Below are 13,465 nucleotides of genomic sequence, written 5' to 3' on the forward strand. Positions count from 1 at the left end.
CTAGCCTGAAGTGTGTCTACAAGGACAGACAAAACTGAGAACAAGTATAGCCTGATCCTACCTCTCAATTAAATTAATGAGAGTAGATCAGGCTGTAATGACTCAGGGAAGCACATATCCTGATCTGCTCCTATGTGAAAATGTGCCAGATTTAATTAGCCTGTAAAAACTAGGCTGGCTATTTCTGTGTGCCATGTAAGTCAGGAGCTGCAGTGTAAAATACTGTGGGCTGAGCAGAAGTGCAGTGTAATATCTCCAAACAAAGCAAATATTCTTGCAGTATGACAACTACAAGAAAAGTGTGTTATTTCAAGTGTAGAAATCTGAAATAAGCAAGAGTTGAAAATTCCAAAATACCTTGGTGCACGTGAGGCAAGGAGGAGCCAGTAAAATGGATAAAGTATCACCTCATTCTCTGAAGCCCAGGTGAGCTAGCTGAATACCTCAACTGAGAATGATAAAAATATGTGCCATGAGGATGTAGGATACTGTTTGCATAGTCCATAGAACATTTGGTCTTCAGATCTTAAGGGAACCCTGCTCTCCAACCAGGGACTGTAACTATATGAGTAGTGTGTGACATTCTGCAGAATTGAAAACCGGGGATTCAGTAACTTATGTCTATTTTGGACCCAGAGGCCCTCGCCATATAAATGTTTGACAGATGTATCACAATATATGGCTTTATGTTTTGGACATGGGAAATTCCTTTTTAAATAAAACACACGTCACTTTTTAAGCAGCATAGAACAAACTGGCTTTTTAAACTGAACAGCATGTTATTTACATGATTCTTTTGAATTCATAGTATCTTACACAGTAAAAGCATTGTTTACAATTAAAGCCCTTAAAACCACTGAGTTTCCTATAGACCTCTTGAATTTTCTCAATTTTCTATATCAAATTCAGTTTCTAATAAAGTAAACATGGGGCCACTTATTTAAGCAATATTTACTGATTATCTCTGTGTGTGTGTGTGTGTCTGTTGGTTGTTTTTTCTTTTCTTCTCCTTTTAAAACTCTGCAGCTCAAAGATCAGCCCAGGAATTGCCTTTGGTGGAGAAGCAAAGTACTGACAGCTTTCCTGTGATTGGAGGGAAAAAAATTATCCTGTCTGGCCACAACTTTCTACAAGACTCCAAAGTCATCTTTGTGGAGAAAGCACCAGGTATTTTCTTTAAAAATAGACAGTCGGCATCCTTTTCTTCTTTTAAAGCCCAATGGGAGTTTGATTACTGAATGCTGATAGTGCAAATACTGTCATCCTATTTTCTTCTACATGTTTTCCACATCACTGGTGGGAGCTGTGTATGTGATCTCAGCTCTGGATCACGCTATGGTGTATATAATGCAATTATAGTTGCGGATGTGTATCATTGCCAGGTATACAATTGTGACAATGAAAGTGAGAGTTTGGAGTTTATATTTGTAGAAAACCACAATTGTGCCTGGCACAGTTTTTTAGTTATTCTAGTGAAAGGCATTCTAAGAATGTCATCACACTGAAGTGTGAAGACATGCAAGATGCTGCCGCTTCTTAAACATGTTGATAACTAGTGGGGAGATTACATTGACTACACCTTGGTGCTGTGGGTTTGGTGGGGGAGGGTTTTCTTTTTCCTTTTGTGGTGAAATTTTTTATTGACAATAGAGACCTTTAATCCTCAGTGCCAGGTTCTGTAGAAAAATGTAAGCCTTGAAGGCCTTTGATAATTTATTAGGTGTTCAGTTAAGAGGATTAACATTGTCAAAAGCCTGTCTGGTGTAGGCTGACCAGTATAGGCTCCGTCATTTCAAAGGAACAGTTTCATTTTGCCATTAAAAACCAAAGTTGTCTCCCCCCTCCCCCCCCACCGCCGTCCCTCCTCACACACACTTTTATTCATCAAGCTTATAGTTTCTGGGGCTGACCTAGAATCTTGAGTGTCCCCAATTCACCGCCAAGTCCATGGGAGTTAAGGGCAGTCAGCACCTTATGGGGTAAGGCCCTCTCTGAAGTTTCATCTTAAAGCATCTGTAGCGATTGTAGTTCATGTAATGATAATGCAAAATAGCCATCTAGCTCATCAGAAATAAAATGCCCTAGAGTAGCACTGTGCGTAAAAGGCGGGCTCTGAAAGGAGATTATTAAGGAGGAGGAGTATTCTTGTTTTGGAAAGGGTTTCCCTGGTGCTGGCACAAACTGTACATTCCACAGCTGCCTGCTGCAACCCCCTGAACAGCAAGCTGTCTTCTGAGCTCCTCGCACACTTAGCATCTCACAGTGCAGGCTTTCACAGTCTGTCTCTTTAACCCTCACCATGCATTCTGTTCCAGTGAGGCTGCACTTCCCTGCTGTGTGACTGTTGTCAATGCTGTGTGCTGAGTCAGGGAATCTCCCTAGCAAATCTTGTTAGCAAATCAAAATAGATGTGAATTTATTTCAGAGTGCTCCCTTCAGAACCGCCCTACTCCGAGAAACTTAAAGGGCCTGTCTGAAATTTCACAGTGGGGTTCTCATTTGACATAGCTTAGGGATTCAAAACTACACCTAAGAATATCTCCATTAATGGGAATGGCTCAGGTCCTCTGTTGGTGAAAATTGGCTCCACGGACTTCAAAGGGCTACTTTTGAGGTTACTGGAACGACATTGATTTCTCACCTGCTGAGGAGCTGTCCAGATGTGCCTGAGCAGTAATGCAACCATCTGTCTATTTTATAGAAAGTGGAAGAAATTCAACTTAAAAAAATGTTCCAAAGTCTGAGTGAATTGGGGAGAGGAAAGACAAGATGGTTTCATTATTATTTAGTCCTTATATGAAAATGGGTTAGAATGACATTTCAAAAGTGAAAACCTAGATTAGAGTCATTACAGGAAGGAAGCTGCCTTAAAGGTTGCCCTCTTTGATGCATATTTTCTCTGCTTTACTTTCTCACTGCATTGGAAAAATTTTGAAAGGGTAACTCTGAATATGAAACTATCCAATCATTGGCAGGTAGCATCGCTTGTGTATTTTAAGCTCCTCCCTCTTTTTTTTTTTTTATTTTGGTCTCTGCTGCTGCCTGATTGAACTTCTGGTTCCAAATGAGGTGTGAGGTGTGTGGTTGACCAATGAGTTTGTAGCTCTGGTGTTTGTTAATCAAAGGTTTTATTGTAAATGTAATTTTTAAAGATTTTTTAAATAAGAAATCAGTGTACAGGTGAGCATACTACAAAGTATGTAATATACTTAATGGCTACATTAATGTGTATGCTGAAGTGGAAGTAAATAGTAGAGTACTTCCACCTCACATAGAAAAACTCAGAGAGAGACTCCTGGACCACCTGGGATTGTGGGAAGAGGGAAATCCATAAGCTCTGGGTTCTATCTGCATGCGACTCACGTCAAAAGAATCCTTCCCTTCCCCCAAATTGTCTAAAGAATCAGGAGCTACTGTGTTATCAATGGTAAGTAGTCCATATATTTATATTAGAAAGTCCAGTCCCATTTATAAATCATAGTCCAATTTAAGTAATCTGGATAGGTTTGTTGTACTTATATAACAAAAACTTAGTTTGGTATATTCAAATGGCTGAGTCTCGCAAGATGCTGGGCAGCAACTTGAACGCCAACAAAAGTGAATGGGTATCAGAGGAACTTCCTAGTGACAGAATCTCCTTCAGATCCAAGATCCCATAAAAGGTAGCAAAAAGAGCATCTGCCTTCCACTGTAAAATGATGAACCTCTTCGACAAGATCATGGCTCTATTCAGAAAGTGACACTAAATAAGTTGTCTACTTAACTGATTTTTTCCTCTTGCTTCAGTTTCCTAGGCTCAGTTCCTCATTTGCTGCATCACCTAATGTAACATGACATTGAAACCAACTGAGCATGATACACTATTGTCTCTGTGACAAGCTTTTCCTAATTGTTTTTTCAGCAAAACCATTACATTTTGTTTCAAATTAAAAACAGACAATAATTTCAATTACTTTCATTCTTTCAATGGGATTAACTGGCAATTATCCCCCGGATCCTCCAACTATTGCTTGTAAATAAAAGTAGAGCAGGAAATGGAGTTTCAGTGTGCTGTCTCTCTCTTTTGTGCTCTTGCTCTCCCTCCCCTCCCCAAAAGTTAGGTCACGAATCTTTGCGACCTAAGACATTACTCACTTTTTTGTGATTATTGTTAAATCTGAATGTTGATCACATTTCTAGGGAGTAGCAGTTAACTACAGGGTTTCAGCTATTATAAATGTAGTGGACCTTGTAAAAAAATATAATAAAAAAATGTAGTAGTTACATATAATTTAACATTATGCTACATGTGCTCCATTCTGTAGACCCTACTCAGGCAAAATCCCTAGGCTAGGGTGTAGACCTAATGTGATTAAGATTGTGATATTCTGCATGTTTAATTGGTTAATGCCGGATTGGATTTTTTGTCTAAATCATTTTATGTCTGCTGAGTGGATTATAATCACTGAGCCCTGAGTTATCTATCTTTAACGGCTAACCCTCAGCTGTTGTAATCTCCTGAGGAATGGCATTATCCTGGCCTCTTTGCATGGGGAGTATATCTTTTAAATGACTCATACAAGAGGGAATCCCTGAAGAATGATCAAGTTGGTTCTTGAACTGAGGAGGCAGCAGTCCTGTTTTCAGTTAACCCCTTAATTACTACTTTCTCAGCAAAAAACGCATTTCACGTTGTTTCAAATAGTAAAACTGCCTATCAGGCACTGCATCTCTCATGGAGAAGAAAGTGGTTTGTTGAGGGGATTAGTTGTATTAAAAAGGGCTTGTTTAAAAGTAGCATTTCATGGTGACACATCACAGGATCAAGGCAGAAGTTATGATAAATAATGTTTCCTTTTAGGAGCGTACTTTAATTTGCTCAGACTTCTTCTAGTACCATAAAAAAGTTTAAGTGCTGAAATAAGTCCTTATTTCAAAGGATTTTGGTCAAAGTTTTCTTGCTTGCACATCAGACCATATTTTCCACTGATGAAAGTCTGTCTAAAACGTGCATCCAAGAAACTCAGCCATAGTAAAAGTAAAAATGTGAATGCTTAAGAAGTTTGACCTTTTAAATTCAGAATTCCCTTACATCAGTGGGTCCCACGATGACTTTGTTCATTGCACATTACCCTTATGTATGTTCTGCTTTTTCAATTTACCTCTCCATTTAATGTTTGCAGTTTCTTACTCCTGTTTGAAACAGAAAAGTCCAGGTTTTCAAAAGTGACGAGTGATTCTGGGTGTCTCAGTTTTTGATGCTAGACGTTAGACAAAGTAGAGAAGCCTGGTCTGTTTGTTGATTTTATTATCATCTTTAGAAGTCATGTGCTTGACACTTTCTAACAACTTTGGGCAAGATGTTTGCAGCACATGAGCACAAAACAAAATAGCTTAATATTTGTGTACAAGCATTTGCACATTTTATTTACTTAATTTGATACAATGAGGAACATATTTGCTTTCCAAAGAAGTACGCTTGGCTTACAAGTGACAAAATATTTCCTTTCTGATACAATAAAGCCAAAGAACATAAGTTCTGTTCTAATGTTACAATGGATGGCGCCGAGTAATTTGTTTTCCAAAACTAGTTTTTAAGTTGCAGCATTAATTTGCAAGTTGTAGAAGGCAAACACAAAGACAGTACTATACCAACCCTGAAATCACAATATTGGAGATTATACTGCTGATTTACCTTACAACAATATCTTTATGGATGGTGTGGCCCCAAAACTGAGTGTATAGTTACTGTGACAGAAAAATAACAGCTTCGCTTCAGAATAGCTCACAAAAAGTTTCATAAGGTAACCAGCCAAAAAAAAAAACAAACAAAAAAAACCCCACCAAGATCTAGAGCACCAAAGGACAGCAAAGACTAATAGATCAGGTTTAAGGAACTGAAATGCTCATTACTGGCAAGTGATTTTCCAGACTTTTCAGCTATGATGCCAAATAGTTCTTCATGGGGTTACATGTGTATTCTTTATTCTTTTTTAGTAAGGCAGCATTCCACTAATGCATTTTAAACCCCATTCACACTCATTTGGTTCTATGCTTACTAATCAGATCAGGAGGTACGTGAGTTAACAAGCTGAAAGGTAGGAGTTCACTGACCAAGATTATCCAAGAACTGTTTTTTAACAATAAGAAGTTCAATCCAAAGTTCTAGTTTTTTACCTTTAATGTATAGAGGTATCTCTTTCTGGAAAAGGGTTTAGATTTGTACTTTCTGTGACAAATGTAAGTGCTTAAACATTTCCCATGCTTCTGTCATGGATATTAGTAAATCTCACAAGATAGTATTACTGTATTTCTGCATGACTCCAGTGGTTTTGAAAGTGTTGATTCCTAGCACCTACATATTCTAAGGCCCAACTACAAGACTGTCTGTCCATAGATATTATGCTTGAGTCTGTGAAGTCTAAGACGCCAAAGAATGTCATTTTCTTTTTTCTTTTTCTGCAGAACAGGATTTTTTCAGATGTAGTCATTACTAGAAGCTATTAAACACAGCTTTTTGTAAATATTATTTATTCTCTTACTTGCTATTTCAAACACTTACTGTGTTGCTTAGCTGTGATTGTTTCTTTTCCCTGATAGGACAGGTAAAGCTCATAGAGAAGCTACGCACTTAGGGCTTGTCTACACTACAGAGAAGATCGACCTTCCGGAGGTCGATCTTCTAGTATTCAATTTAGCAGGCCTAGTGTTCGCCCCCAAATCAAATGCTAAGGGCAGCCCCCACCTGTGTCCTGTACTCCTCATTCAGTGAGGAGTAAGGGAAGCCAATGGGAGTGCATGCTCCCATCAGCCTCCCACAGTGTAGATGGTGCAGTGGCTCAGCTGAAGGTAAGCCCAATCCAGCTATGCAAGATGGCATAACTTAAGCCGATTTGTCTGGACTAGTGTAGACCAGGCCTTAGATGCCATGGAAATGGGTATAGTCAAGCAAAAAAATATTTTAAAAAAATATTTTTGTATTTGGTCTGGGAAATGAACTAAAAACCTTAGGGTGAAATCTGCTTATTTTCAACAGAAACTGATTTTTTTTCTGGATGGAACAAACTTTTGTTTGGATCATGTGAAAGACTTGGAATGTTGATCTGAAATGACATTTTCATGTTTGATTTAAAATGAAATATCAAAAGAGTTCATTTGAAAATATCAAAGCAAAACATTTAGACATTTCACTTTTCCCTTCCAAACTGTTTCCCAAATTTGACCTAAATTCACTAGTAGTTTTGATGCCCCCAGAGATGCAGCTGTTGGTAAATTTACTATTCACCAGAAAATTTTTGCTCGGCTCTAGTAATGGGAGCTGTAGAAAAGATTTAAGATGGTTAAAGAATATCAGGTTTAAGATTGTTAAAGAACACCAGAATTTTCTGGTTCATATGCTCAGAAAAAGCACATTTTAAATTTGCTTTCAGCGAGTATTTCACCAGGTATGTTTAAATTCACCTATTGTAAACATTTGTGCAAGTAAAAACTGATCAACTAAATGTTCACAGACAGCAAACACTAAAGAGAAAGGTCTACAGCCAACATACCTTCATTTAGACATGTGAACAAACATTGTTGCAGATTTTGTTTTTGCACTTTTCATGATCTCTAGCAAAGAACAGAACCAGGGTGCCACAGTTGCACAGTAAAACATCTGCCGAAAAGCATAGAAAACTAGCTGGGAAATCTCAGCTTTGCCTCCTGAATATTGCCCAAACCAAAGCTTCTTCATACAGCAGGCATTCAAATGCAGTGTTGTTGCATGAGGCCAATAAGTTTACAAAACATCGGATAACTGACATGTTCCTGAAGCCACTTTGCACGTAATGGACAGTATTGAGGAATCCCACATGCTTTTCATTTGATCTGATGCATCGGAAAGCTCATGTTTTGAGTCTGTTTTGACGAGATGTGACGTGGAGACTGGTGACCAGAATTTTGGCAGAGCGCCATTCAGTAAAGGATCCTGCGTTCTCAGAGATCTTTCCATTGCTCAGTAGCAGTCACAATTTGGGAGGCAACTAGCCAAAAAAGGCTAAGGTTACACACTGGTAATCAAACTGTGGCTCATATAAGAAATAAGCAAGTGGCAGAATGCTCCTAGAGATGAGCAAACGCTACATAATTTTGGCTTTGTCTCCCAGTTTCTCAGAGGTCAGCACACACCTTCTGCTTAGTTTCTTCACTGAATTATGTGAAGTGAGATAAACTAGAAACTTGAGAGGCGTACAGGTGGGAGCAGAGAGCTCATGTGAAGGTCACTTATTCCTAGAGATATATTGGTAGCTGAAGGGGTTTCTAGCCATTGACTAGAAACTATCTTGGGCTGGTGGTATCATGAAGTGATGGGATCATTAGATGGTCATCTCTTTAAATGCATATGCAGGATGCGATGTAGCTTGGCAATGTCAGCACCTTTTAGATTTCCCTGGCTTTTTAGCCTAAGGAATGGTCAAGACAAAATGGGAGAGCAGCATCCGTAGACCTGAGATGGTAGCATCACTAAGCCACACCAGGGGGTCTTTGTCACATTTAAAAGCAGTATTTGTTAAATGCCTTTGGTCAGATGCAAACATTTACAGTGGAGGCAAAAGATGCATATTTGAGAAACAAAGCAGGTGCCTTGTGCATGGAATGGTGTTACTTGAGTGATCACCAGATACAGATGTCATATGCTTTTCTGGTTTCCAGGGGATTTTTTTTGTTTGTTTTGATAAGGCATATTTTTGACCTTACTGTTCCTCCTCTTAACTTTTGTGTGCCTCTAAAACCTTCACCTTAATGTAATCTTCCAGCTAAACTGCTGGTTTGATTCTTATGATCTCCTAAACCTGTAACTATTCAGCTTTGTACAATCTGATCCTTGCATACTATATTAATAGATAAAGTGCATCACTTTAATGTGGCCTCTGGTCTTTGATACATTTCATCCACAGAGCTAGCTAATAGTTCAGTGAGCAAAAGAACTGTAGATCTAAATAGTAAAGCTCAGAGTGTGGTTGTGGCAAAATGCCTCTTTAAAAAGATGCTGTATTTTCAATCATTTACCCAAGGTGTAATGGCAAACTCAGGTGTGCAGAAGTTGACTGCACTGAACAGGGGCAGGTTCTCTGATGGTATCTGTAGTTGGCTGTGCAGCATTGCCAGAATTCCTTCAGTTAAGACAACAACTTGGATACCACAAGTCCAGTTACCAGCCAGCAGTTTGAGCATTCTTGTGAATTTTAGGTTACATCTGTGTGAAACTGGCAAAAGGACTCTTTTCTCTTCCTCCCCTTTTCCTCACTCCCTACTACTCTGCAAACAAACCTGGTGGGTTAGGCGGAAGTGCTACATTTCCTTAAAAAAACTGACTGCAGAATCAGAATTTGGAGAATTAATAGTCCAGGAGCTATCCCCGCTGTGGCTCTGCAGTTTAAATGTAGTGGGAGCTGGGCATGCTAGAAGAGGCATCAGAAGCAGCAGTGTGGGGTGAGGGAGGTAGGGGAAGCTGCCGTGAAGCAGCCTCTGCCCATGGCAGTCCCAGGCCTGCCATGAGCAGAGGCTGCTCCACATCCTGAAGAGCTGTGGCCACAAAGCAGCTATCAGAGGCAGCAGCATGGGGAGGGAGGGGAGAGGGAGGAGGTATCAGGCAGCACCACGGAGATGGTGCTGGGGGAGCCGGTTTTTAAGCCGGCTCCCCCTAGCACTGACTCCTGCTCCCCCCCTTTCCTGCCTCTGTTCAGAGGCAGCAAGCAGGGGGAGGAAAATGTGAGTAGTCAAGTAATCAACTCGACTACCTGATAAGCCTAGGCTTATTGGGTAGTTGATTACTCAACTACTCTCTTACATCTCTAAAAGAAATATATATGATCTAGAGTCATTGAGAGGCATCAGACGTAGAACTCCAAATTCTGTCCGTTTTTTAGCAAAGAAACTTATTTAAATGATCAGTCTCAGAAGATAGTTAACTTGAAAGGCTTAGGTGAACCAAAAATAATGCAATGTGCTAGAAACCATGTAATAAAGCTGACAAAAAGGAACATTTTATAGGCACCGCAAAATGCTTTGTCCTCAGAAGTCAGCATGATGCTGTTGCTTTGTGTGGGTCTCAGTCTGAGAATCTCCCCATCTGAGAAAATTGAATGGGTTTGGTTTTCAGATGGTGGGTATCTACCCAGGCTGTGATACAGAGAAGCTGCAGCATTTTTATTACATGGCTTCTTGATGAGTTTGTATTATTGTTGTTCAATTAAGCTTTTTATTTAAACAGAGATTTGGAAGGAAAAAAAAAACCCTCTAGCATTTGCACCAAAGATTCTGTGTGCATTCGAATACAAAACTCAGCTCAAGCCTACAAAAAATACCTAGGAATAGGAACACAAGCTAAGCCTTATGTGGCAAAAATGTGTACACAAATACACACAAAAGCCAACCATTGTCATAAATATATACACTCCTAATGGTGTATATATACAATGTTAATGGTGGCTTTGAATTTGGCATCCAGAGTGCAGATACTTAGCAGGAGACCTGCTTGTTCTTTATCCCCACACAGATCTCCTCACCCCAGCTGGCTTTGATTTCTCTGGAAAAAGGCAACAGGTTGGGGAGAGTGTCAGACCAAAAGGGGAAATGGAGCAGATAAAAGGGTTCTTTCACATAATGGGGAGCAAAATGGTTGGAGATGCAAGAGACAACGGAGGGAATTGCAGTCTGGAGGGGTTTGTCGGGCAGAGCAGAGGGAACAGGTGGAAGGAGGGAGCATGCAGCTGGGTCCTTTTGACAGGGGGTTGGGGGGGGGGGAAGAGCCAATGGAGAAAACAGTTGAACCAGAGGAGAGAAGGGGAAAGATGATTGAAAGAAGCACTAGCAGATGATACGGGTATCAGAACAGAGCCTGAGCCCACATCAGGAAGAGGAGTAGAGGGAGAGACTGAGGTGGTCACAGGCAAGAGGTGCTGCCAGCAAGGGGAGAGGAGCTGATTGCGTGCAGAGGATGGAGCTGCTCTGAAGTTGGCTCAAGTCCAGCCCTACACTCTTTTGTTTACATAGATTAGGGAGGAAGGGAGAGGGAGGGACTTTTCAAACTTGCTACTCAGTCCCTATTAGTGAAGATCCAAGAAACCACTAAAGTAAATGAAGCCGAGTGTTGTTGGGGCAGTTGAAAGAAAGGCCCTTATTGTATATACAACAAGGCATTCTCCTGTGTAGCTCTAAACAATGTTTTCCCCTATATACCCTTCCAGAGACAAAACAGCTACTTAGCCAGTGCTCTTAATGTTTCTGTTATGTATTTGCCAACACACACCCCATCCTAAAGCTCTCTGCAAATGTAAACTGATACTCAGTCTGTAAGGTGGGATCAACGTCACCCACAAGTTATTAAGCCCTGGGGTATTCATTTATGTATAGGGAAGAATAATTCCCTTTACTGGAGGAATCACTAGGTTAGGTTCCCTGGCCAGTGTCATTCATGAGCAAGTCAGACGACATCGTGGGGGAGTTCTGTGTGTGGCCCAAGAGACATGTTTACCATTGCCCATGTGCAGGATTGCCAGATTCCGCTGGTTTCTGTCTTATAAGGTGAACTGAGCTGCCCAGGAAGTTATTTTTTCCTACCAGGATTACTAAAGTGACATGCCTGTAAAGAGAGGGCACATGAAGTGAAGTGCATGCTGACTGCACACAGCATTGACTATGAGCCATGTGCTTCCTCTGCATCCAGTCAAAGCAATGCTACAGTTCAGTTGGCTCACCCCACACATTCTAAGTTCACAAGAACAGTTTGCAAAACTGCCCTATTCTGGGAGACTGTCTTGGTTAAGACTATCTTGTGGCCCACTCACTAGCCTAGGTTGTTCATTGCTGTATAGGTTGGACCTCCCTGGTGTGGCACCCTCGGGACCTGACCAGTCCCAAATGAGGGAATTTGCTTGATCAGGGGACATCCCCTGCCACCGGCCTTCCAGGACACTGCCCCTCCCTCTGGCTGGCTCTGCTCCAGCTCTGGTGCTACAGTGCGTGGGCTTGGCCCCGGCCCACTGCTGTCAGCTGGATGGGACTCTCTGGGGACAGAGCTCCCCAGCCGCTGCAGCATCGCTTTTGTCCCACCCAGCTGGGGCTTCCTGGGGATGGGGCTCCATGACTGCCCTCCTGCTGCCACTCCCAGCCGGGGCTTCCTATGGACGGAGCTCCACAGCTGCCCCGCTGCTGCCACCCTGGCTCAGGGCTCCGTGGCTGCCCTGCTGTGCCATGCTCCCCTGGGACACCCCAAGAGAGGGCTTGCCGGTCCCGATGGTGGGACTTCTGACTGGCTTGTACTCCTGGGCACAGGGACTCTCTGGTCCAGCAACATCTGTGACCTTGCTGGACGAGAGAGTCCCAGATTCAGGCGGTTCAATCTGTACTCGATGACCCTAATATTCCCTTCCAGCCTTAGAAGCTAGGAATTTCTGAGCCATGAAATGTAGCCACTTATGGGGTGTGAAACAAAGCAACTGGTTAGCAGTATGGGTAAGACAATAAGGGGGTACTGTCTTGGAGAGAAGAGTGCCACCTTCTGAACCATCTGCATCATCTCCTACAGTTACTTGGTTTCTTTTGAATGTTTCTTATCCAGGTGCGCACCTGACCCAGCCTGCTTAGCTAGTGAGAACTGATAGTATCTCAACACAAGGCTGGCTGATTGCAGGTCTGAGAGAGAGGACTCCAACTTAATATCCATTCTCTTCTTTTGCATAGAAACCTACCCTTCCCTCAGGATATAATTGCAAATCAATCATTTCCATGTCAAGCAATAACATGAACACGCTTTACAAGGAATGAAAGTTTAGAAGATAAATCTAAAACATGTCACCCCTGTAATGTGGAAGGATTTGGACGGCCGTGAAATGCACATTTGACTTGAATAAATGAAGGGTAGGCTATATCAGTAGGGCACCCAAACATTAGAACACATGATCATGTCATATTCTGCTCAAACATTGTCTCACTTTGTATTCCAGTATTGCACAGTTTGCTGTGGATCTTCTACATTATAAGGTGAACTGAGCTGTTCAGGAAATCAGAGCTGAGAACAAACTGACAACAGTTAATCATACGACGGGTTCTTTAGGAGATCATAGTGCCATACCTTTGGTTGAAAGTATATCAGGGTAAAAACTACAGGCCCAATTCATCATTGCAGCCAAGCTTGGCATAACTCCAGATTGGAAGGAGGCAAAGTATAGGCAATGAAATCCTAGATAGTATCTGTTCTTTTCTATTCTTTGAGTGAGAATGTGCTTCTTGGGCAAGCTAGAATATTTATAACCAATTCAAGTAACGCAAGACACTGTAAGTGTCTAGAGAGTCTCCTGTCATGTCCATTTCAGAAAGGTAAGGCTAGAGTGATCACCAGATACAGATGTCATATGCTTTTCTGGTTTCCAGGGGATTTTTTTTTTGTGTTTGTTTTGATAAGGCATATTTTTGACCTTGTCGTTCCTCCTCTTAACTTTTG

The 13,465-nt window shown here is 41.3% G+C and overlaps 1 protein-coding gene across 6 annotated transcripts in view; it reads left to right on the forward strand.

The window, feature by feature from the left end:
* Positions 1–13,465, forward strand: part of NFATC1 (nuclear factor of activated T cells 1) — a 140,345-nt gene that overhangs the window by 62,729 nt on the left and 64,151 nt on the right. For all 6 annotated transcript variants that reach the window (XM_075921107.1, XM_075921105.1, XM_075921108.1 and 3 more), the window contains exon 6: positions 1,027–1,167. In XM_075921107.1, the coding sequence (XP_075777222.1) occupies positions 1,027–1,167 (141 nt within the window). The remainder of the gene's footprint in view (positions 1–1,026; positions 1,168–13,465) is intronic.

This window comes from Pelodiscus sinensis, chromosome 2 (assembly GCF_049634645.1).
Source record: "Pelodiscus sinensis isolate JC-2024 chromosome 2, ASM4963464v1, whole genome shotgun sequence".
Classification (NCBI taxonomy): Eukaryota; Metazoa; Chordata; order Testudines; family Trionychidae; genus Pelodiscus; species Pelodiscus sinensis.